General features: G+C 39.6%; 1 protein-coding gene across 1 annotated transcript; it reads left to right on the forward strand.

Moving 5' to 3' along the window:
• Positions 1–887: 887 nt before the first annotated feature.
• On the forward strand, positions 888–26374 carry ADSS1 (adenylosuccinate synthase 1). The gene is made up of 13 exons (XM_014871861.2): positions 888–1136; positions 13786–13888; positions 15239–15301; positions 16033–16083; positions 16411–16477; positions 16868–16975; positions 17333–17414; positions 18317–18443; positions 19362–19516; positions 20675–20799; positions 22515–22612; positions 23754–23903; positions 25328–26374. The coding sequence occupies exons 1-13, from the start codon at positions 951–953 to the stop codon at positions 25378–25380; spliced, it is 1368 nt and encodes a 455-aa protein (XP_014727347.1). The 5' UTR covers positions 888–950; the 3' UTR covers positions 25381–26374.
• Positions 26375–26659: the final 285 nt, after the last annotated feature.

Consider the following 26659-nt stretch of genomic DNA (forward strand, 5'->3'; position numbering starts at 1 on the left):
ACATATCGCAGGGTATTCTGAGCATACCTGTGTCTCTGAGTGTGCAATTCCCTGCATGTCTGACAGCAACAGTCCCAAAAGCCTCAGGGCAACATCTGTCTTGCAGTGACAGCTGCCTGTGCTCCTTGGGCCAGGGTCTGTCTGCCTGTCTGTGACACAGAGTAATGCACCTCAGGACTCTGTGTGTTTGTCTGTGTGTGTGTATGTATGTGTGTGTGTGTCACAGGGATAACAGCTCCTGTGCCTAAGACCCTGCCACCTCAGTAACAGTGACAGTCATCACCTCAGCGCGACACGTGTCCGTACATCCGCGTGACACGGCCCCACAGGCCTCAGACTGCTGGGACAGCCACATGCCTTGAACCCGTGTGCTGTGACTCTGTCATGCAGCCCCTGACAGAGTGACACAGCCTCAGACCCCTGTGTGAGAGCACCTCACAGCCCGATGTCTGTCCATGCCACAGACTCATCTCACACTCATGTGTCTGTCCGAAGGTGACACGGCCTGCATCCCTCTGAGGTGCCCACTGCATGCATGCCCGGGGGCTGTGCACTTCTCTCAGTCCCACAGCCTCTGTCAGCCTGTGTGCAAGGGGACCGTGAGTGTGAGGGGACCGTGCTTTGTGTGGGGTGCTCCGTGTGCATGTGTGTAAAGGGTTTGTGTCTGTGAGGCAGTAGCGTGTGGAGTGTGTGTAAGAGGACTGTGACCATGAGAGGTCCTGTGAGAGCGTGTGTCTGTGTGTCGGGCTGTGTCCGGACCGTGCGTGCGAGCGCGGCCGGCCGAGGCTGAGGCCGGGCCCGGGGGGCAGCGGCTCCGCACGTCAGCGCGGGGCGGGCGGCGGCGGCGGCGCCCTTAAATGCGGCGGCGCGGCGCGGGCAGCGCGCAGGGCTCGGCGGCGGCGGGGAGCGAGGCAGCGGCGGCCACGGGCACAGCCACCCTCCTAGCCAGCATGTCGGGCACCCGGGCGTCCAACGACCGCAGCGGCCACCCCGCCGCCGGCGGGCTGAAGCGGGCGCGCAGCGAGCCGGGCGGTAACAAAGTGACGGTGGTGCTGGGAGCGCAGTGGGGGGACGAAGGCAAGGGCAAGGTGGTCGACCTGCTGGCCACCGAGTCGGACATTGTGTGTCGGTGCCAGGTGGGTGCCGGGCCGGCTCTATCAGCCACTCCCTCGGCGCTTCCCCACCCTGCGTTCCCTCCGGCTCCCGCTTTTCCCCGGCGCCCTCCTCCCCGTGCGGGTCCCCTCTGTTCCCCGCTGCTCCGCCTTTCCTCCCTCCAGCGCTCTTTCCCTACAGCTGCCGCTCCTCGCTCCTGCTGGTCTCCTCCCTGCCCGCTCCCCGTTCCCAGTCCCCGTCCCTCTCCCGCAGCCAGCGGCGGGACGCGAACGTGCCCGGGCGGGCAGCTGCGTGTGCCGCACACACACACCCCGGCCCACCCCGTCTGCGCCTCCAAATGCCACTCGGAAAGAAAAAAAGCCCTGAGCTATAAATATAAATAGCTGACCCTTCACGATAAGCGACACTGGATCCCGAGGTGCCGGCGGGCGGGGGCCCGGGCAGGAGCCGCTTCCTGGCCCTGGGCTGCCCGGGGAAGCCGAGCCCCGCGGCCCGGGCTGCGGTCAGGGCTTGCGGGGATGTTCCCCTGCCTGTTCGGGGCTGGCTGGCTCCGGGCGTGCCGCTGCTCCGGGGAAAAGCGGTGTGAGCCGGCCTGAAGGCCAGCCGTAATAAAACTCAGGAGTCTGCCGAAGTTTTACTGCAGGGGCTGTTTTGGATGGGCGGACTGTGTTCCCTGCAAAGCGCTTGGAAGTTTTTTCTAAAAAGAAAAAAATTTTAAAATTGAACATGAGTAAAATGAGTGGGGAGCCCACGTTATGTAAAATTAAGGATTTAGAGTTGCATGAAAACAGGAAACATCTTGCATGGCTTTGTTTATAGGTACTTTTGAGTTGAATAGATTATAAGTATTCTCAAAACAATGTATTTAAATTGCATCATATAAAGCAAATTAGACACATAGGTGATTCCAAATAGAATCATAAAAAGGGCTGGAAGCAACCTTAAAGATCATTCAGTTCCAATCCCCCTGCCATGGGCTGGGACATCCTGAGCTAGACCAGGTTGTTTAAAAGCCCTATCCAGCCTGGCCTTGAACACATCCGGGGATGGGGCATCAGTAATAGTAATAACTTCTAAAGAACTGTTTTCAAACATTAGTTATGAACATATTAGACCAATATAGCTAATAATCTGTCTGTTGTTCCTTTAAAATAGTTTAAAGCACATTAAAAAGTAGTCAGTCCAGCTTAGCTGGTATGTACCATGACATTTATTCCGCTTTAAAATGCGTGATGGCTACTAAAAAGCTACAGAAACATCCTTGAATCTGAGATAATAAATCCAAGGACATTTTTCTAATTAAGTGTATTATGTAAATAAATGTTATTATGCAGGTTAAATATTTAGAAGGTGGAGGAAGTATTTTCATTTGGAACATTAAACTCCCAAGATCTTGAATCACCTTGGGGAGAAGTTTCTCTACAAAAGGTAGCTAATGAATATGCATTAGCAGGACCATAGCTTTTTTTCCATATTTATTTCTCCCTTGCCTCCCCCAGTAATGTGGTACTAGGCATTTAAACTCAGGTCTTGGGATTTCTTTGGTGAGAAAACAAAATTTAAAAGTTTTAGCTGTGGAGAAGCATTTCATAAAGGCCGCTGTCAAACAGTGAATTCTCATGGGGTTACTGTTACTACTGTAAGGAGTCGTATTGGTTCATTTTAGGCTCAGTTTTGAGGGGTGCCCTGAAGCTGCTTTCAGGACAGATCTGCTGTCCATCCAGCGAGCTACTTTGCACATGGGGCGCCCAGGTGCAGCCTCAGAATGATCTCTGAGAATACAGCAGTCTGCGTGGGAGCATGCCAGAAGGGTCAGTGTGTTAGCAACAGGCTGATGGCTTGGATGGTTTCATGTGCTGCTGGGCAAGTTAGATCTTCTGATGAGACCGGGATGGATGGAAGGCAGGTAGAGCTAGGAAAGTGCTCTCTTCAAAGAGAACTCTTTTCATTCTTTTCAGAAGAGCTTTCCCCAATACACGATGTGTGAGACTATAATAGGATTCCTCATATGCTGATTAGGAGGAGATGTCTTCAGGATCAGAGTTCAGGGCTGACTATAAAGCATTTGAAGAACAAAGTATGAGCCATAATTTACTTTTGAGTGGCAAGTATTATGTAAAGAGAAACTTTAAAGAGAACTGGGTTTTTTTTAGTACTTCAATGGGTGTTTTGTGCTTTTGGTAATTTTGATTGTACCGTTTTAATAATTTAATATTTCGTATTTTCAAAGCCAATCATGCAAGTAGATAATGCTGTATGATTTTTACCTCTGGTAGAAGCCTGTTAAAGATATGCACATATTTAAGGATGTGAACAGTACTGATGAGTTCTCTGTGTGATAATGGCAGGTCATTAACTTACAGGTGTAATCAGTTTCAGGGGAGCTTCATTACTGCCATGTAGTGCCATGAAAAAGCTCAGTGTTTGGACCAGAAACTTGCTGCTTCACATTGCTCCTGGAAACTAAGAAAAACGTTCAGTGCCATAGCACTTGTGTATTAGAAGCAATTTCTGAAACAAGAAACACTGAATGACTTATTAGAGATTTTAGAGAAAATGTTTTGCACCAGGCTTTTTTGTTAGAATATGGTGATTGACAACGTTACTTATTACCTGATGTCTCGTCCATTCCATTTTCTGAGACATTGATGGAAATTACGTTGAACAGCTTGTTTTAGTCCTCAGTGAAATGGAAGTAGAGAAAGCTTGAAAATTAATATCTGAAAAATGGATTTTCAGGTCTTCTGAAATAATGTCCCAACTAGAGTAATTCTTCATCACAGTAGGATACTCTTTGAACTAACCTTTTAAAAAAGTTTGGGCTGCCCTTCTCTCTATAGGGGGATTTCTATTCAGGACCAGACTTGAGTTTGAAGGGATTTTAAAAAACAGTAATTCCCTAGTGTTTCCATGAAAGGAAATAACTTTCATTAACTGTTTATCAAGTATTTTAGTGTGCTGGTTTCATGAGAATAATCTGTGACATTGGTTGCTGCAGAGGAAATGAAATTCTATTTTCTGGGATACTAGAAAAAAAGGCAAGCAGGTGAATAGCAATAGAAGTCCATCACAAGGCACAGGGGAAGCTTTAAAGTATGTTAAAAGAAAATTCTGCATTAAAACCCAGCCTCTGTAATTTTCCTGAGTGTTCAGAATTGAACATGAATTGCTGACTTTATTTGTTGACCGGTGCTTAGATTATACACAGTCTGAGTTTATTAGGCACACACCATTCAGTGACACTGAAATACGTGACAGAATTTAAATATGAATTGTTAGTTCACCTGAGGTAATTTATTTCATTTCACCTTTATACTTGTAGCATTCTTTGTGAAAGAGGATGTTTCAGAAAGGGTAAAACTCAGAATGTTCTTATGGATGATGCTGTACAAAACTTTTCACGGGCTGCTTTCATTAAAATCCCAGATACACAGGCACACAAACCTATATAAAGAAGCAGAAAAGGTATTTCTAAATAAACTAATAAGACCAGGCTCTTAAAGAACTGATTAGATTTAAGTTCACGTTATTAATGGAGAACATCAAGAACATTTTTTTCTCTACACTGCTCTTTCAGCAAGCAAAGACATTCAGAAGAAAAACATGAGAGGCTAATATTTCTTTCTTATAGTGGCCTCCTGGGCCATGGAGCTGTCACATTATGCCATGCAATACTTTTAATCCCTGGTATATTTTTAGGAATGGGTAAAATCAAAGATTTCAGTGGCAAATACTTCATTTTGATGTTTCTTTAAACATGTTTTTGCGTATTTGTTTAAAGCTTTTAATTAAGAATATTGGATATAAAGATGGGAGTTCACTTTTTATGTGGCCTCTTGTCAGAGTATCAGATTAAGTAATCTGGATACATATAACATAGGAAGAGAGCTTTGGTGTTGTTCAAAACATTATTTCAGATTGACTTTATCTGTGGTAGCTTTCATTCCAGATGTACATTTCTCACATCACCTCATTCCTTGTTTTGTGTCTGCCTTCAAAGCTAGAACTGGTGGCTGGTGTTAGCTACCAGGGTTTTAATTAGCTGGTTTCTCAGATCAGTTTTGGAGTATGATCAAACAGTCACCTGTCACAAGTGCCAAGGGGCCAAGGTGGTGTGCTTCCAGAGGGCCTGCTTGGACTAGAGCTGTTCCTAAAAAGTCACACATCATAAGTTCTCAGTTAAGTGAGGCCAGCTGGTTGTCACGCAGTTCTAGCTGTTTCCTTAAGGTGAGCCTCTCTAAGGTACACTATAATAACTTTTCCCTAAAAACGGCCCATAAACAATTTGATAAAAAAATCAAAGGAGAGGTAAGATTTTACAAAAGCCTGATGTCAAAGACAGGAAAGCTATCGCTATTAAGTGTGTAGAGGCCCTGTGATAATCACCTCTACCTGCCATAGATCACAATCAAGGTTACTGAATAGATGTGTAAACCAGCTGCATCACAAATGCATACCTTTCTTCCCTTCACACCAGCACCAGTGGTAGCGATTCAGCAGCAGGGACTTGGTCAAGGCAGTTTTTAAGAAATTTTTCAAGCTGTCATTTGGCACTGCTGTTCCAGCGTGCCCATGACAATTCTGCCTTCTGGAAGCAATCTGCCTGATGTTATCTGCATTCCCTTAAGAAATGGCATGTAAGAAGCAACACCAAATAATAAGAACGTGATTGCATTAAGAAGAGCTGTTACTAGATTTCTTAAGCTTCTCATATTAAAGTTTCAGTTTTGCACTAAATATGCAGTCACTTTTTAAAGTGTTTCTTTTATCAAGTCTATGCTTTCAGTTAAGAATAGCTTTATTTTCAGAGATCATGTGGTCTTTCGAGACACATGGGCAAAAATTACAATTGATGTTAATAATGAAGAAAAGCTGAGGAGGTTGAAAAGGGTACCAAAAAACTGGCTTTTAAAGTCTTTTGGGGTTGAGGTGTTCAGAGTTACTTGGACTGAGAGGCTCAACCAGGTCATAACCAAGGGTGTGCAGTCGCTTATTTTCTCTGTGTAGTGGATGTTAACAAAAAAGTTTGAGAAGATCTTACCAGTAAGAAAAGTCTGGCAACGTTTTGGGTTTGAGGAAGCATCGCAGTATTAGGGAACAATTTAAGGGTGAAGAGATGTCCCCAATGCTTCCATGCAAGTTAACTGTAGGTTATTGTAGGTTTCCCTATTTCTTTGTGTTAGTGTTTTAATTAACACAATGTAAATATTGTATATTTCAGTAACAGTACTTTGAGGAATGCAAAGGAAAATACTGTAGGCAAGTGATTGAATAATAAAACCCAAGCGTGGCAGAAATGCCAGACGAGTAATTTCTCTGGGTGCTTTAGGTGCGAGATGGGGAGGTTCCCTTTGTTCCTCTGTTGCTGCTGACAGGGCAGGGGAAGCGGCCACACGTTGTTGTGACTTGTCCCTATTGATCATGGGCTACTGGAACTGTTTGTAACAGGGATTAAATTAGGGCAGTTTTATGTGATGATTATGTGGAGTTACAGGGGCTTGTTGGCTACTGTTGTTCTCTCTGTGTGTCATGTGTTGCTCTCCTTTCAATGAGCTTTAACTGTGATATTTAGTGTAATTTTTCCCTACAGGATAAAGTAGCATGGAAAGACTTTAATCTCCTAATAATTTAGTGCCTGATGATCTTCAGTGAAGAGATTGATGACCTTGAAATCATGCGTGTGCAGTGACTGCAGGACTGGTGTTTTTGAGTTCTCAAATGTTTGGGAAGGTTGATAATCCCATTTGTATGTACACTCATACAGGTTTCTAAGTAATTTTTTGCAAGATTCCCTGCAAAAACACACACAAGTAGGTTTTATTTTGCTATTTAACACAGGAAAGGATTTCAGTGTGAGTTCTTCCTTTAGCTAGAATAAAATAGTCCATCCTTCCAAACTTGAAAATATTTTTTGTAGTGATCTGTCACTTCTGAGGTACTTCATCCAGTTTTATTTTTCATTATGCCTATACATACTTACATGCCACACTATATCATTTTAAACTTTAGAACAACATGGTGACACTGCTATTTTAAACTAGCCTTTCCTTTGGGCATCAGCGAGATCATTTCAGGACCACCAGGATTATAAATACTGTATGAGAAGGTCAGGTTTAAAGTTTCCAAATCTCCATAAGAAAGCAAGCTTAATTTTCAATCCCCTTTATAAAGCCTGATGAATTTATTATCCTCTACAAGCATCAAAAGAAAACAGCTGAAAATTAAACTGAAATTACATCTGTTCTATTTCATTCCCGTTGTTAACTTGTTTACAGATATAAGAAAAGTTATGTTCATATCCTTGGATCATATTACTTCCCTCAGGGACATGACTATACTACTTCAGCAGAGAGAATTAAAGACGAGCAGACTTATCTTGGTTTTTTCATTTTGGTTTCCTTTATTTTAGTATTCTGCTAGCATTAGAATATTTTTTCCATTGTAGCATTTCCTACCAATACACCTTGAATTTATATTCTTTGCATCTGTTGCTGGAGTAAATATGTATTTTGTTGCAGTGGTCTGCTGAGATATGTTGTTTTGATGTGACTTGATGAAACAATTCAGTTTGAGAGAAAATAACTAGTGTTTGAGTGTCTAGTTAGCTTACACTGATTGTTGTTTAAAACCTGACTTGAATTAGACTTGGCTTTTCCAGTTGCATTTTTCAGATGCTTAGGAAGACCAAGGTTAGCTGTATACATTAGGGTCATTTTTTGTAGTAAAAAAATAATACTACATTACTGGTGCAATATATGATACAAGCTTCAGGTTTTTTATTTGTGCTACAAATAATTTTATGGGTTTTTTTAAAGAGTTAAAAATCTTGCTCAGTTCTTCTCAAGAGTGTTTGGATTTATAATGATACTAATTATCTCATGAGGTTTTAGAAGGTCTCTTCCCATGGGAATTTGGGAGTTTTTGAAGAGGTAACTATTTTAGTTGGAGCCGTGGGATCCTATGGATTTTGCTCCTTTGAGACAACAAAGGGGCAGGAGTCAGAGCAGTTCTGTGCAATTGTTTGTACTTGTAGTCATTATTGCTACATATCTTGGGAAAGAAGAACCAAACAAATTAGATTTGTCTGAGGGTGGTTGGGGTCTGGAGATAAAATTGCAACTCAGACCAGTTGTTTGTCACCACCGCAGGTTTAAAAATCACCATTCCCTCAGTTCTTGTGGTCTTAAGGATACTTCTGATTATTCCCACCCCACCTCTTCCCAATGGGTTGTGTTAAAAAATAAAAAAACAAAATTATGGTTCACCTCTTGAAACCTGAGTTGGAGTGAGTTGGATGTTACTTGGCAATAGTTAAACTGGAAAAAAATAGCAAAAAAAACTTCCAGTAAGGAAAACTTACAGGCACCTACACCCACAACCTTCCAGCTGGAATATGCAGCACTTCTAGTCATTGACAGAAGTGTTCACACACAGGTGATTCAGTGACCTCTTCTTGAAGGGTCTCCATGTACAAAACACTTAATGTATTGCACGTGTCTGACTGGATATTTTTAATACCAGTGATGCTCAAACCTCATTTACAATGGTGTAAATAACAAGAAATCCCATGAAAGTCAATGGATCTATATTATTATAAAGTTCATGTCAGAGCCAGTCATGCTGATAGCACTTATTAGCTACATTTATTCAAATTAGTTCCAAGCAGTTGCTGATGTAAATTAGAAATAGCCATTGTTAATTAAATTGTAAAGAGAAGAAACAATTTATGTAACAATATTCCTTCTTGTTTATTCACATATAAGATGCTATAATAAGCTGAAGAAAATTACTCAATTCAGGTAACAAAACAGAAATATTTTGTAGCCTGCTTGTTAGTATAATGAGAGAGGTATTTGGCCTGCAGATAGAGTTGAATTTCAGAAAATATTTTGCTCCATTGATGGAAGGAATTAGTATTACTAGACACTGATCATGAAGAGAGGAGAAATTGCATTTGTTTTCAGATGAAGGCTTCCCAAACTGCTGGTTTGTGGCTGGTATTTCAATTCATAGATTATAAATTCATATAATAATGCCAGAGGGGATCATCTTGTAATCTTGTCCCCGTACCAAGGACACAGTATTCTAGTAGCAGTTGCATGACTGCCAAAAGGAGAGGTAATACAATCTTTCTACTCCTACTTGATATTCCCATTTATACACAAGAGGTTTGCCCCAGGCATATCAGCCAGTACTGAAACTGTGTTCAGATAGCCCCATGTGCTTCCTAGCACAGATAGCTCCTTGAACTACGTTTTTGTTTCTAATTTGTTTATTCAAAATCTGATTGTGACATTTCATACATTCACTGCATGTCGCAGTGGCTAAGGAGCTCTGTGTACTGCTGTGGTGGTGTTAGCTGCAGATCTTCAGGAACCAGTTTCTGTTATTTCCCCATTGTTAACTGTAAGAGGGTGAGAACTTATCACTGTGGGACCCATCAGAAATAAACCTGTTTCTTGTTCACTCTAGTTAGTTTGAAACTGTCCTCCAGTTTAAGGTTTTTATATGTGATCTGATGATTTTTCATATCAATCTACATAATCAAATTGTGTTCAGGCATTATGAGCAGCACTAAGCAAATGATGTATGTGCCAGCCAGGAGAGCATCTGGTAACACTCCTCCACACTACCTGCCTGGCAAGAGCAGGCAGAAACACCTGTGAGCATCAGGACACACTTCCTTCCTGTTCAAACATGTATCATTAGGCTAATTGGGAGAATCGAGTTCCTGCTGCAGGTACTGAACAGCCTCACTGCTGCTCTCAAAAGAAATTATCTGTGTTTTGGCTGCAGAAAATAAAGAGATGATTTTAAGAACAATACAGGCCCAAAACAGCAGCCTTTAAGCAGTTTGGGAAGTGGGTTTGTTTCTTCATGGCTTTTGTATGTTCTGCTATGAAGACAATGCTTGTCCTCTGTTCATAATAATGATCAGTTCCCTGGTGCTGTTAATGCCAAGTACAGTTGTTAACACTAGTAAAATATAGCTTCTCAGTTTAGTTTATTGATAGAGTTCTGGTGTTCAAGCACTCTGGAGTAGTAATCAATGTACATCAGTGCATCAATCCTATACTGCAAGTAGATCAGTACATAAAAAGCTTGGAAATGGATTTGCTTTTTAAGCAAAGTGCTGTACTGAAAAAAAGACTGTACAATGTTGCATGGGGTAGTTTAGTTCGTTTAGCTTCTTCTAGTACTGGGACAATATGTAATTTTACACTTGGATTATAAAATTTCAGACGATGTGGATTAAAATCTTATAAAAAAATTATCTGAGTACAATGTAATTATTTCTTTAAAATTATTTAAATAACCCCAGACCCCACTGCAGCTGTGGAAGGGACACACCCTGGGACAGGGGAAGAGTATAAGGAATGCATATGGATGCCACTGGAGCAGCTTCCCTCGTGGTACCTTCCTGGGAACAGCATTTCCTTCAGCAGAATGATTCAATGAGGATGCCCAGACTACACAGCAGCTTCTTTCTGGTCATACCATCATTTCACATAACAGATCATGCCAAAATGGCACTGATGATTAATCCATCAGAAGTTGTTTCCTTAAAATTCCCTTTGTTAGAGACATTTTTTTAAGATCTGCAGAAGATCCCATCTCTAGGGAGCTAGGAAACTGCAAATGGTTGAAAATAAATAAATTTCAGGAGGGCTCTGTGCTGTGTGGCAGAGTCTGGATATTAAATGAAAGTTTATGATGTTCACATGATTGAAACAAGGGCTAAGCAGAGGCTCCAAAAGTTTCTTGGTCCAAGAGGAAGCACCCTGAAGGTCCCGAGAACACAGTCATTCCATGTGTTAGTGTTCACACCACTTTAATGAAATACATTTGAGGGAAAGAGGGGAGCTCACACAGTTGGAGTATACCAGGCAGTCTTCAAATTAACCCCATATAGGATTTTAGGTTCACTTATATTTTGTTAGGAGAAATGGCTTTGACTCTCAGAACTGGGGCAAAAATTAGAAAAGGAGTAGATGTCTTTAATATCTCAGCTGTTAGGCTGCCAGTATGCTGTTAGAAAATCTGTGTAACTGAACGTGAGAAGTCACTGAGATGACCAGATAATAAACAGAAAATATCAGACCAGTGTAATGTTTTGCAAGTGTGGTCATGTCTCGTGGGTAATGCAATGCTCTATCATTTCAATTATATTTATAAAAGTGTAATTAGTCGAGCTGTAAAAATATACTTGGAAAACACTTGTTTAGGAAACCCCGACAAACATGAGCAGTGCAAAATGCAGTTCCAGAGATGTCAATACTAGTTTTTAATAGGAGAAATGCTGGTTTAGGTGGTCTGCTCACTGAATTTTTGGTGTGAATTATCTTTCCAGAGATAGATCAGAGATTTTGGCCATTAAAGGATGTACAATATCTGATGGTATTTCTGTGCTTCAGCATTTTTTGTGTATGCCAGCTTTCACAAGCTGCTTGATTAACATCCCTTTTTAAGCATTTGCTAAAGAAAGAGTATTTGTCTGCGTGTCCGTTGTTCAGGAAACTTTCCAAAAGCATAAACTGTCTTTCATAAGCATTCTCATACTGGTGTATTCCACCTTCTGAAATTCCAAGATACAAGAAAATACCTTTGACTATAATTTAGGAATGCTGTTACCTCCGATTGTCAGTCCTGAAGCCTGATTTCATCTGTTCATTTGCATGTTGATTAAGAAAAGCAGAGTATAACTATGCATTGTGACAAGAAATACTTTTGAAGCATCCTGGTTCCCCATTTTCTGAGGAAAAGAGGAATTTTTACTTACAGTAAAGGTTAAATTGGTGTTAAATGATGGAGTTAATTCTTTTAAAGTTTCCATCTTGCTATCATCTTGCTATAGGTGAGCAGAAGAGGAAAGCTGGGAGTCACAGAAGAAGTTACTAGCTTTTTTCTCAGCCTGATAATAAAATAAACCAGTGTTTCAACAAGTGCAATCCACCAGAGTCAGACCTCTTAAATATCATGTAAAATTCTCTCCTGCCTGATTTATTAACCTTCTAGGTAATTGAGTACTTTTAACTAGATGCAGATTCCTACAACTAAGTTCATTATTTCTGGGAGGCAAGCAAAATAGCCAGGATTCTCTGGATGAGTTATAACTCTTCATTAGCAAGACATTTGGGAGTCCTTCCCATCCCAAGGATGAGCTACCCAGCAGTTTTTAAGTCAAATGAAGTTTCTATGTACTATTTTTTTCTGTTCTAACTCCTTCTCAGCTCTCCCTTCGCAGCTTATCTGTTTAAAATTAATTGCCGAGCTCCGATGTTCCAAAGCATGAAAATTATTTTTGTCATATTTGCAGGCATAAGGTTTTCCATCACACTGCTTGAAAAACATTCTCTTTTTGTAACCCATAGTTTTTATTTTCTTAATATTGTGTTTCAACATTTATCCACATTTTGAAAGGATTTTCAGTTGCCATTTTCCTGTGTTTTACATGCAAACAGGCAAATGAGTAAATAAACTAAAACTATATAAATAAAGTGTGTTCTAGTATTCATTTTCATAAATGACTGTTATTTCTCAGAGTTTTCATGTAACTCCACTCATTCAGTCAACATTGTTGTTTGCAAATTACCCGTGGCAGTCTCAATTTCCCTTCCAGTAGATGCCCCCTTTTTAGACAGTTTAAATCATTCAGTTCTTGTATCAAACCAAGATTTGTAATCATTTGGGAAAACTGAAGGCCTGTAGCACCACAGCAGATGAGTAGTCAGGTTTCCTGACCTTATCAGTAGAAGACAAACTTACATTAAGACACAGCAGGACTAACACTAAGCCTGCAGAGAAAACTGGACCTTTAATTCTTAGTATTTCTGGTCAAATCAACTCATGACCTTGATTTGCTTACCTCTTTCCAGGTTTCTGTGTTGCCACATCGTTCTCTTTTAAAGCTGTTTGTGGAAAAGCAGTTTAGTAAGGAAAATACCAGCTCCTCTTCTTGGTTCTGGTAGATAGTCATGGAAGTTATGAATTGTAGCAGACTCCATAAAGTGGTGGTGATGGTAACTGGGAAGATCATCTCTTGACCATTTTCTGGGGTGGTCCTCTGTAGGGCCAGAAGTTCAATGATCATTGTGTGTCTCTTCAAACTCAGGATATTGTGTCTGACAAGGTCATTCAGTGAAGCTGCAAAGTCTGCACATGCATCCAACCTGACAAAGAGCCTCTGTCTTAAACACCAAGAGAAGCAGTAGCTGTTTGTGGTTGGGCAGGTGGGAAGAGCTTCAATTCAGAGGAAAACACTGGGCTTAAACTCAAGGAAATGTCCATGTACAGAGGATGCCTAAGAAGGATGGGTTTGTGTAGGCATGTTAGAGACAGGACTCCAAGGGTGGTAGTTAATTCCAGTTTCTTTTCCCAGAAAGCTTCAGTTCTTGTCTAGCTTATACTCCTGTATTAGCTCCTGCTCTGCCCCAGCCCTGCCCTGACTTCATGATATCCTTCTGCTTCATAAGTCTGCAAAATCCTGCTGAACTCCTTTAACCTCCCTCACTGTCCTGTCTGAGCCCTTTTTACAATGCTGCAACATGTTAAGAAACTGTAAGGTAGAGAAAGCAGTGACCAAAGATGTGTATAAATAAAAAAAGATGGTTTTGCCAAATCATCTGCTGAGAGTTTAGGCCATTATTCTTCATATGTTTCTTTCTCTTGCAGGGTGGGAATAATGCAGGCCATACTGTGGTTGTTGATGGGAAGGAATATGATTTTCATCTATTTCCTAGTGGCATCATTAATCCAAAGGCAATTTCTTTTATTGGTAAGATGTTTTGGAACTTATTTTTAAAACTCAGATTTGCTTTAGCTTCAGCTGTTTGACTTTTATTTCACTTCTGCTTTAACATGAAGAGTTACTCTATTTTCAGTGTCAGTTTAGTCTCCACTGTTAGAAAACTGAAAGCAAGAACATTTTATTATGTTCCTTCTTGCACTTTATGGTAAAGTTTGGACTCTGCCCTCTACTTGCACTATCTTTTTATACTTTCAGAAATATATATGCTATTCTTTGAGCACACAAATGCCAGGACTTAGCTGAATGAATAATAAAAGTTATCTCTCACACCTCTTTACTGACTTCCCAGAAATAGGCCCCAAAGTGCAGGGCTCTCTATGTAGGAGGTCATCATCCAGTCCCCTTCTTGTTCACATCACTGGCTGTTTAGGGTGATGATGTATTTTGCTATAAAGATATGTGATGCAGATGGCGTCATAAAAAGATTTGCAGTATGCACTGGACATTAAACTCATATTTAAATGGTAGGCAAATTTAAGCCTCTTGTCCAAAATTTTAATTCTTTATGTGAGAAATTATGTACAGACACTTCAAGAAATGAGTGTAAGTTCTAGTGAGTCATGGAGTTTCAGTTTTGTTCCATTTAATAATTTCCAAATGGATAACTGGAATCTACTAAACATGCTTTTTTCTCTCAGCTAAATATGGTATGTTGTCTTGCTTTCCTATTTACTCCCTTGTCAATTAGTAATGACTATAACTTGAGTTATGCTAAATTTAGGCTGAGACAGGCTCTTGCATATATTTGTGACATTCCCAAGAAGGAGGCAGCAGCTGTTTCCAGCCCACTGCATCACTAATCCTCCGTGTCTCGCCAGTGCTGCTCTTTATCACTTGTGGGTTCTATTTTGTAGCTCAAAAGCAGGGAGGAGGCATTGCTAATGTACCACAGCACTAGTTTGAGCTGAGTTTAAAACAAAGACCTAAATATTGAAGAAGGTTTAAATATTTACACACAGGCTTGTCAGCGTGGTAAGGCCAGGGGCTTCTTTGAGCTTTTGCCTGTGAACAATTGAGGCTGGAGTTGCAGGGCAAAGTCCACCATGAACAAAGACAAGAATCCGCTTAGCTCAGCTGGCTGTGCAGCAGCCTGGCGTTCACGCCTGAGACAAGCCAGCTCTGGTTTTCCTGAGTTTAGCAGCCCGGTAGCTGCTTACCCCAAATCAGGATTTATCTAAAAAGTTCTCAAGATCATTTCTTGTGAAATCTAGTTTTCCTTTTAAATCAAATTTTAGACAGCGAGTGTTTACAGACCTTACATCCTAAAAATAAGTCTTTTATTTCTTGCTTTAAAATAAATCATTTATGTTCCCAAAGGTAATGGAGTGGTTATACATTTACCAGGCCTGTTTGAAGAAGCTGAAAAGAATGAAAAGAAAGGTTTGTATCAAGTAATTTTTAACCTACCTTTATATTGGCAGCCAGATTGAAGGTTTTTCTAAGCTGATGTTTCTGACCATAAGTATTCAGTACAATATTCTGGATTTTAAATTAAGAAACAGTATTTAAAATATTGAAATGTGTGGTAGTCTTTAGATGTATTTTCAAAAGCAGTCTTTTTATGGGTTTCATGGAGTTTTATGGCATTTGATGCCACATGGAAAATAAATCCTAAAATATATGCTATGCTTCCCTTGACCTTAAATAGGGATGATTTAACCCAAAATTTCTGTACCCAAATACAAACTCACTTGGTTCTGCTTTGAGCAAGGCTTTAGACCCCATGACCTTCCAAGATCCTCTACTTCTTAGAGATTATTTTATGTTTCTTTGTAGAAATTCTCTATTTTCTGCAGCACAAATGGAGTTTAAGTGATGTACTGTGTAGTAAGTTAAACAAGAATATTTATTTAAAGAATTGTGTGTAAGCCACAGCATTCTGGCATTTAAGAAGTATCTTTGTCCATCCCAAAATTAGAAAGCTGATTAGTTAAAAATGAGAAAAGTTTCTCAACAGAAACATTGCTGATATTTGATATTGTCTTTATCCATTTTGTCTACAGTTATCTTAACAAGCCATATAAACTACCAAAAAGGCAGAAAACGTAAAAGCCAATGTCAAAGCTTGACCAATCAGCAGAGCTGAAATCCTACCTTTCATGTTTTGACAGGTTTGAAAGATTGGGAGAAAAGACTGATTATATCTGATAGAGCACATATAGGTAAGTGAAGACTGAAGGGGGAAAAACCCTCACAGATGACTGCTTATTATTATTATTCCACAGAGCAGCTCTGTATTTGATCTAACACAGCTTCTTATTATGTTGAGTAATCTGAAGCATGATAATGGAATCTGTATCCACTGAAGAGTGATGTTTTGCATGTTTTCACAACATTTAAGGAATACTCACTCTGTTTTCACTTCAGGAGGCCTGTGCACTGTCAAGGACAGCAGAGGCACTTTGTCTTGAAATTATGGATGTCTGTGATTTAAAGAATATTTTTCTCCTTTTTTCTCTCACTATATCCATTTGATTTTTCCACTGCAGTGTTTGACTTTCACCAGGCAGTAGATGGGCTCCAGGAAGTGCAACGTCAAGCACAAGAAGGCAAAAAGTAAATATTTTCAACACCCTCCTTTCATTAATAGTTACACAAATTTGGAAAATCAGTGTAATTTTGGAAAACAGAAATGCTGTGTGTCTCTGAAGAGCCTTGTTGATGTTACTAATTCTGTGCTTCTGTTCTGGTCCTACTTATGTTAGTGAACAAACTGTCAGCCAGACTCAAAGCCTCATGCTTTACTGAATGCCACAAATATTAGCACTGCTTATGCAAAGCCTGAAAAGTGCCATATATTTATTATTATGGAACTTTAATATGTTTTTATGTCTCACGCATGCTGCCCAGTGTATGATGTAGTGGTGAGCTTTGACAAAATTACTTGGCATAAAGTGTATTTTTGCATGTATTTATATATATGGGGGGGGTTTTCTTTTTACTTAGTATTGGCACCACAAAAAAGGGGATTGGACCAACATATTCTTCCAAAGCTGCAAGAACAGGCCTTCGGATTTGTGACCTCCTCTCTGACTTTGATGAATTTTCTTCGAGGTACAACTATTTTCATTTCTAAATATTATGTTAAAGAGTGATACATTTTGCCTGACAGATTGCTTTTAAGGAGATGTTTTTAAATATGTGTCTGCATTTTGTATATAAATTGTCTAGGAGGAGAAGAAAACTGGAAAGAATGTGTGTGTGTGTATTTCCTGTACTTCACAGACGTTCTCATTATTTAAAATGTAATTTTGAACATTGGGAAATGCACTGGTTGAGGTGTCAGAGCCCTGGGTATTTTCCCCCTATAGCTTTCAGTACGTTCTGTGCATAACATAAACTGAGTTCTTGCCAAAGGTTCTGTGATTCTGTGACTATGCTCCTCATAGATACAATTTCAATATTTTACAGATTTAAAAACCTGGCACAACAGTACAAGTCAATGTTTCCCACATTGGAAATTGATACAGAAGGACAGTTGAAAAAGCTAAAGGTAAGGATTTATCCCTTGAAATATTTATTTTCATTTTAAAAGGTAAAAATTAAGTGTACCAATACCACATACTGAGCTAATTTAGATGAAAAATGCATATGTTCATTATTATAAAAGCTTTTAATAAACAGTAGCTATACTTTGTAATAGAATGTTACTGTCTCTTACTGTTGGCATTAATGTAAGCTCTGGGGAGGATTTAATTCTCCTATAATATTTCACTTTTTTGAATGTTGTTTAAAATTACTGTTGTATCAAAGCAGTCAAGAGAATGCAGGGTGATGACTTCAATTAGTGTCCAGTGTTTCAATGGGAATTCCTTGCTTACTGAAGAATTGTTTATGGAAGCATATTTCAAGATCCTGCTGTTACAAGAAAGTTGTCTTTTTACAAATAATACAATAAATCCAGAAGAGCCACTGGTAAAACAGCTTTCATGAATATTTAAAAAGGAGGATGTTGAAAATACTTATCTTTCTCAAGTTTTTTCTTATACTTTTTCAGAGCTGACACCCCGAGGGCATTTTTTAATACTCAAAAGGAGTGATACATTTTTCTTTTGGTGCCTGGACTCGTTCTAAGTCCCATTCTCAGTGTGGCTAGACTATAGACACACTGTCTAATGACTATAGCAACAAAATTCAGTAGATATACTACATTTCTGTGAACAGAAATGCTACCGAAATTATTATATTCTCATGCCATAATTAGTCATGTTTTCTTACATGAGTGGTTCAATAGATTGAAAGGAGTATAAGCTAATGGTTGTATTTTTCAGAAAAACACAGTTATCGAGGCTGGAAGCTTAGACTTATCTGTATGTTTTGTCTTTCAAAAGTGAACACAGTGTTCCCTGCTTCCAGCTATTGTCTGTGGAAGCTGACATTTGTACTCAATTGCAGGGATATGCTGAAAAAATAAGACCCATGGTTAGAGATGGTGTGTATTTTATGTATGAAGCTCTTCATGGCTCCCCAAAGAAGATCCTTGTTGAAGGAGCCAATGCAGCACTACTTGATATTGACTTTGGTAAGTTATATTCTAAACTCAGCTTAACTCCTAAGAGATCAGTTTTATTTTGACTTGTGTTTATATTGACTTCGAAAACAGCAGGAAAATAGAGAAACAAAATAGTCTTTCCTTAATAGGAACAGATCTCCCAGAAGTAAAGCTCATTAAGACAGAGATTGTATCATTAACAGGATAAGTGTTTAGGGTTTAAATATTGATTTTTATTGAAGTTTATTCTAGTACAGCTGAAATTTCACTGCAGATATTCTTCTCTTGATTGCTTTTAAATGTGTGTGCACATTTCCAAACAATCCAGGTACTCATTGCAGTGCTGCTTAGGTAATCCCTCTGCCATAGGAGGAGGATTAAACTGGTGCAGCAACCTCTTAAGTCTTGCTACTACAGTTGGTTTCTGCTCTGCTTTCTTACCAAAAGTCTAATTAAATCAATGAAGAAAAAATTAAGGACTGAAGAGATTCTTCAGTCCAGAGTCACAGTGTAGAGATCATGAGTAACCTCTTAAGACTTAGACAATTTGTGGCAGATACTCAGAGCCACTTGTGCAGAGCGTTGGGAATGCCAGCCTGTGACCTTTACTCCAGGCTCTTCATGAATGTAATGGAAATCATTTCTGTGATACACAGAGCATTGAAAAAAGCTTTACACAGCAGAAGCATCACATAAGAGATCCTGTGCCTCATGGAGATAGTATTGAGGTGCTTTTGAATTTCTCCCTTGTGTGCAATCCTCGGTGAAAGTTGTAAAGGATGAATGACACGTAATAAAAACAATTTACTTCCCTTTTTGGCTGAAGTTCCAGTTTAGCTTTTAATCCAAACATAGAAGCGAAAACGTTCTTTGAACTGATAAAGAAAAAACAGTCTTTGTTTCCTCCCGTTGCTGACAGAGGGCTGTGCTGCTGTGTTTTCCCGACAGGCACGTATCCCTTTGTGACCTCGTCGAACTGCACGGTGGGCGGTGTGTGCACCGGGCTGGGCGTTCCTCCGCAGCACGTGGGCGATGTGTACGGCGTGGTGAAGGCGTACACCACCCGCGTGGGCATCGGCGCCTTCCCCACCGAGCAGATCAATGTACGTGCCGTCTTACAAAACCTGGTAAACGCAGCTGGCAGCAAGTTGCACTCAGTGGAATGGGGTAAGGGTTATTCCACTGATAAATAAGCACGGGAATAATAATGCTGAGCAATCACACCCGTGAAGAGAGGAGAATTGCATTGTGAACCTAAGGTATTTGTTATGAGAGAAGCACGAGTGTGATGATGTTACACGGCAGTGACCACACTTCTGTTGTAATGATCAATGTGAAAACAGATGTCATCATCTTATGTAACATCATTAGGTGTATTTCAGTGGCGAGAGTTTGTTGTGGACTGGAACTGTCAGTGCATCCCAGAAGGGCTTAAATTACAAGAGCAACTTCTGTGCTTAACAGCCTGTGTTCTGTGTGATTTATAGAATAAATGTGGTGTGTGTGTCAGCCAGTCATGCACAAATGGGTCGATAAAAAGAAGGGAAGAGATTTTGGTTATTTTAAACTATCTGTTGTACTTTCATTATCAAGAAACTAGAAAGCTCAGGATATTGATTATGAGCTGTACACACAGCAATCTCTAGGGCAGTGTTCCAAATCTAATTTAAGGATTTAGTCACTAAAATCCTTTCTCTAATGGCTCAGATGAGTTGCTGGTATCCTTTGGGTTTATGAATCGTGAACATAAAGTTTCTTCTTTATTTTTACCACAGTATTGACACTGCCAGTCTGAATGGAGCAGCTGGCAGTCTCTCTCTGGTAGAAGGAATGATCTCTAGGTGTTTTGACCTACACATTGTACAAGCATTAGTCTTGTTGCAAACATTTACAGTCTTGTCCTCAAAACCAAAAGATGTCAAAAGACCAGATGAAGAAAGTAAATGCAAACAAAATTTTATAAAGGATTGAATTGTCAAGGAAATCTTCCTATTGGATGAAGAAGGAAGAAAAGTCTCTCCTTGGAACACAAAAGTAATATTAAATATGTGACTTGAAATGCTAGTGATTGCAATACAAAAATCCTGTGCTTGAGGGGATTTGTTATCTGCCTTAGTCCTCTCCTAGTAATTTATTTTTCCTGAAAAACAGCTTTCAAATTGGAACAGCTCTATTTTTCTTGCTATTTGTCTGTATTTGTTTTTGTTTTCTAGCCATGTTTTCAGTGAAACACCATCAGCATTCTCTCTGTCTTATTACAGGAAATTGGAGATCTTTTACAGTCGCGTGGCCACGAATGGGGGGTAACTACAGGCAGAAAGAGACGCTGTGGCTGGTTAGATCTTGTCATTTTGAAATATGCTCATATGATCAACGGATTCACTGCGTAAGCATCAAAGATTTTGCGCTACATTTGGAAGTGATAATTTTGTGCTTCGCAGAATAAATATGTAGGTAACATTAATATAAGTCCAGTAAAGTGTCACATTTTAAGCAATACAATAATGCACAGTGGGCAAATGAGAATTGTCTTAATGCTAATAATAATCTAATTCCTTTGACTTTTTTTTTTCATTTTATGACATGATAGCTGTGATTTTTTTGGTATGTGTTTTCACTTTATTTTCATCAGATGGTCAATGTAGATTGGATCGGTATATTGGTTTTCTAAGAGTTTACTCTAGTGCTTTTGATCCAGTGCTTTCACACTGACTTGTGCCATGGTCTAAAACTTGTTGGGTTTGAGGTTTGGTTGAATCTAATGGATCCTACTTGTAGAACCAATTCTGCATCATTTGGAGCCACTGCCTTGATAAGTGAAATTAATGGAGTGAAACAAGGGTACAGCAACTTTCACAACTTTCATTCCAGTTTCAACAGGTTCATTTATTTACAAAGCTGTGGTCAAATATTGTGTTATAAATTCTGCTTTTAATGAGCTAATTTTTATTTTCTTTGAGACTGAGTGGCGTCCTTGGTTGATGCATTCTGGCAAATTTGTCCATACATGCAAACACATGAGCCTGAGCATTTTAATATATTATAGACTGAAACATAACTTAATATTGGTTATGCTACTAATGTTACAAAGGAACAATGGTCTTGCTCATTATTTTATCAAAAAGTGTTTTTAGCTTTGCGTTTTTTTTAAATTAGATTTATATTTTGCTTTAACTTATGCAGCTCTAGTTTATGTGGAAAACTTTCAGAAAGCATTAGGTTTCCTTCCATTTCAGCTCTGTACAATTACTGCACTCCTATCAACAAAACTATATCCTCTCTGATAACTGTGATAGCTAAAACACATGGGGAGATTTAAAAAGTTGAAGAACTGGCTCTATGGTGCTTCTTTCTCAAAAAGTCTCTTCACTTAATCCTTTCATTCATCATGTACTTATCGAGCACATGTAGCCTGGACTATTATGCACATACCTTTCTAAATTTTTAGCTGCTCAGATTTTTGCCAGGAAACATCTAGAATACTGTTCTGCAGGATTTGACTAGTTTTAAAATGCATTTTTATTCAGATCAGTGGATACTACAATGTCTTCTTGAGGTTCCATTTTTGTCTCTCAGTGTGTTCATTCACAAAATTAGTAAGGTTCATTAAACAGACAGCACAGCCCAGGCACTGAAAGTCAGGATGGGATCCATCCTAATGAATTGCACAGGTGGTTTTAGTAACCAGACTATGCTTGTTCTGCTGTAAAAGTGTAATCAGTCAATAAGCTGTCAGACAGTTGTTGTGAATCTCTAGGAGTAACAGAAATAGTCACTGTCAGTGATGTCAGGTGTCATACCCATCCAAACCAGGCCCAGCAGGTGCCACTTTCCACAGCCAGAGTGCATTTTCATGCACTGGCCTGAGCACTGCACCTGTGTGAGCCGCCAGGCGTTTGGAAATGTGTCGTCATATCTCAGTCAAGTATTCATATTCATCCCAGAGGTGTGAATCCAGTTAACAATGTTCACAGTTTAATACATACATATATTTCTGCTGGCTGGGCTGCTTGAGCTGGATTTGTGAAAGGGGGAAAAAAAATGATGGAAAGTATTAAAAGTATTACATTGTGTGTAACTAACTGATGTTTTTTCGTGCAGTTTGGCATTAACAAAACTGGATATTCTTGATGTCCTTGATGAAATTAAAATTGGTGTTGCCTACAAATTGGGTGGAAAAAGAATTCCATATTTTCCAGGTAAGTTGTTAAACCTCTATTTTAATTTTTATCTGTCCTGCCTGTTAAGCCAATTTTGCTTTTTAAAATGAGACTTGATTTCTTTTTCACTAGACATTCTGTGGCAATTTATGGAGATGCAGTATCTGTATAAAGATGTCTGTACCATTACATTGGCATTTTCCATTTACCTGGCATCTGTGTACAATGGCAAGAAGTTCAGAACAAATGAAATCTTGTGTTAGGGCCTCTCTGTGTTGGCCCATTCGATTTTTATTGGCAAAATCAGGGATCTGAAAGTTAGCAAGACTCAAGTCAGTGACTGTGTATCATTGGCAATGGCATTTAATGAAGCAAAATTGAAATAAAAGCTATACAAAAATGATTTGGAAACAAGTATAATAAAGCTACTTCTGGATAGCTTAATTAAGCTTTATTAACAGCAACAACACTGTGGTTAATAAAAATATATATTGCCCCCTCAATAATGATTCATGTTAACACTTTTGAGATGTAATAAAACATATTTTTTCCATTAATGATGTTTTCAAGTATGTGTAACAGTCTCTGCCAAGAAAAGGTGTTTGTTCTGTTGAGCTATGGGAGATTCCAGAGGCACAGGGTGGACTGGCAGCAGCCAGCTTTCCCACCACTCTTGGAGGTTCCTGGCTGTGGACACAATGAGAATTCCAGTGGGGTAAAAGCTTGTAGACATCAGAGCTTTTCAGAAGACTGATTTAACCTTGTTCTGTAAAGATGAAACTCTCTGAGACAGTATTGCCTTGTCTACTGTTTTATTCTGTGGAAGTCTGAAGCAAAAAGTAGAAGTACTGTAAACCTCAAAAAATCTTATTTCCTCAAAAATAAAACTGTAGTGTTGTTGTTGACTCCATGTTGACAGCATGAAGTATGTTCTACAGTTTTTGGAAGAGGAAACTGCATTCCTGGATCCTCTTGAATCAGATTTATCTTCCTAAGTATCAGAATTCAATCTCAATTAAGAATAAAGGACTGAATGATTGAATAAACCAGTAAAAATACTATTTCCTCATAGATCAGATTTTAATTGTTGTCAAAAGACTTCATTGGTCAAGAGCTATAGGTCTGTTCTTTTAAGGCAGAGCAGCTAAAATCAACTGTGACAAAAATTGTTCTTGCACAGCTAACCAGGAGATACTACAGAAGGTGGAAGTAGAGTATGAAACAATGCCTGGGTGGAAGACTGACACAACTGGAGCACGAAAATGGGAGGACCTCCCACCCAAGGCCCAGAATTACATCCGCTGTGTGGAAAACCATGTTGGTGTGCCAGGTAAACCTCTCTGTAGATGTCCATATGAGGATGCCACAGCACACAGACACAGCTCTGTGAAAGTGCTCGATTTGTTGATTGGAAGTCACTTTATTTGGGAAGGAGGGAATGAAAGTACCAGTGGTTGGGCTGATGGGGTAAGTGACAGCTTGCCAAGAAGAAGCAAAAGGTGGTGTTCAGCTGGCAGGTCTGCAGTGCTGCAGAGAGCTCCAAGCTGCTGCTGACAAGGATTTAACCAGAGGAAAGATAAACATGTGTTGTTCTTGGCCAATGGCCACCTTCTGTCAGTGAAAACTTTGGGGTCTGTGCACCGTGCTTCAATGTGTAGTTAGGCTGATGTTCTCCCTTTCTCTCCCTTTCTCTCTGCATCCTGCACTTTATCCCTGTTTGAACTTAGATGTCTTTGTTTTGGTTTTTTTCCATTCTTACTCATATAAGGAATTGTGTTGCATAACAGGTACAAAATTGCTTAGCCCAGTTCTTGCACTTTGGAAAAATGAGAATCTTAACATCATCAATCTGCAAAGGTCAAGCCACCCAGTTTTCTTCAAATCAAATTGCCAAAGCTGTAGATGTGCCAAGAGTTAGGTGTGGCATGAATTATGGAGTTTGCAAGGAAATTTCCACAGTAACAAGCTTAGAAAGCTGGCATGTGTGCTTTTGTTTTCCATAAAGCACCTCAAAGGTCACATCGGTGGAGTACAGGCTGGTTACAACTGTGGCAATTCCTGTATCCGTCACGGATCAGGAACCATCTGATAGCAGAGACTGAAACTCAGAAAAGGGCCTGTGTGTGGTTAAGGACACACAAGGGATGTGTAAATACAGCTCCCCTTACCTTTATTCCTCTGGTTTGCTGTGTAAAGTCAGGATGCCTTGCTAGGTTTGATAGCTAAAGGAGACCTACTCACAGTCAATTATACAGCAACCATGGGCAATAAAACTGCAGTGGAACAGCTACAGTGTGGAATTTGGGGTGGCTGCTCACGCTGGATAATGTTTATAGTTAGAGCCTTACATTTAAAAATATTACAGTATGTAGGCATCACTGTCTCCTGTTCCACATCATGCAGACTTCAGTCTGGCACAGCTGTGGCTTCCTCTCTGCAGGGAAGTAGCTAAACATCCTGTCACTCAAAACAGTGGCACTTAAACCTGCAGTAAACATACCCGACCTTCTATTAGGCCTTCCATCTGCAATGCTTTGTGTTTATGGTATAATTACTTCATGCTTTCAAACTTCAGTATACTGCACTTTTAGTCCAGTAGTGCACCTGGAGTAGAGGGATTTTTGACAGTGAAACTTCCTTTCTAAAATTGGTCAGTCTGTAGTGAAGCATGATGAAAGGTGAAAATTATTCCAGTTCATTGATTATAGTATTTACTCTCAGTAATTGTTCTAACAGATGTGTTTTCCTCCCTAGTTAAATGGGTTGGAGTTGGGAAATCAAGAGAGTCGATGATCCAGCTGTTTTAAACAAATGAAGAACTTCAGTGATGAGAAGCACAACTTGGCGTTCATCCGTTCCTTACTGCTTCCTCTTTAAATGGAAATGCTGTTTAAAACAAACAAATTCTTCTAGGAATTAAATAGACACACAACATATATTCTGTATTGTAACATTTTATTTAAGTTCTCAGTAAATTCAGTGTAAAATCTCCTTGGTGTCCATCATCAAAAAAGTAAAAAAAAGTATTCCTAACAAAATAGGAAATAATTTTTTTTCAATTGATCTGTGTTACTAATTGAAAGTACTTTACACCTATATAGTATTTTTCCTTGCTGAAACCAGTGTTAAGGCTTTTCCAGTAATTATTGGGTAACTTTAGAATTGTGAAGCTTGGATTTTTTTCTTTAAATGTTAAAATACCTGTGTATCTGGGTTGGCAGTACTAGGACAGCTACCATGCACTGAAATTGGTTGAATTATAATGTTTTTCAGTTTATAAAATACAGCAAAGTTAGATGGGTATTTTTGACTGCACAAAGCAAAGCAAACACAATTGTGTATAATTTTTATATAATGTTTTTTCATAGCCTACTAAAATGAATGGAGAGCAGCTAAAATATAAAATGTGTTTATCACAAAGCCTATCCTAGTAACTGAGATAACATCTGTAAAGGGGCCAAACTGGAGAAAGCTGACCTGTGTAATAATTCTTTGAACTATTCTGTGTACTAACAGGCTGGGAACTATCAGCTGTGTGGCCTTTCTTTTATGCAGTAGGAAAAGGAATGAGTGAAGGTGGAAGGGAGTCCTCGGAGTACAAAACACATGAGGAGAGTGGAGCTGAGACAGCATGCTGCTTTTTCTCCATGAACCTGGGACATTTCTTCCTGCTAGGCCTGTGATTGAAGTTTCCCAAGTTCTAATGTGGTGCTCTGTTGAGGAGCTTGGGACTTGTGGCTCTGTAAGGCACTCGCTTCCACAGCTCATAGGTTTCCAAGAATAAATCAATGCATGACTCAATGATGACTGCTGCAGTATTTACACCCCTCACACATTTTGACCTTCCTCAGCAAAATGTAATGCCTATTTATAGAAGGGGATGACACGTGGCAGCCAGGGTTGGGACATGTAGAAACTGTGGAGAGGTCCCACAATCTCCAAGAATGTACTTGGACTTCTTTGTGGATCTTCTAATTTGTAATGGTTATGCATCAAAAGCTCTCAAAAAAGGCCTACCTCTTGTAGAGGAAAAAGATTATTCTAGAAGACGGAGTTATTCCCTAACTGCAAAATTCTCCAAGTAGA

This window comes from Sturnus vulgaris, chromosome 6, assembly GCF_052056855.1.
Source record: "Sturnus vulgaris isolate bStuVul1 chromosome 6, bStuVul1.hap1, whole genome shotgun sequence".
In the NCBI taxonomy this organism is placed as follows: Eukaryota; Metazoa; Chordata; class Aves; order Passeriformes; family Sturnidae; genus Sturnus; species Sturnus vulgaris.

Coding starts and splice junctions, on each gene's coding strand:
- ADSS1 (XM_014871861.2), top strand. CDS start 951: ATGTCGGGCACCCGGGCGTCCAACGACCGCAGCGGCCACCCCGCCGCC. Junction 15,302..16,032: donor TGAAAAGAATGAAAAGAAAG/GTTTGTATCAAG, acceptor ATGTTTTGACAG/GTTTGAAAGATTGGGAGAAA. Junction 16,084..16,410: donor ATCTGATAGAGCACATATAG/GTAAGTGAAGAC, acceptor TTTCCACTGCAG/TGTTTGACTTTCACCAGGCA.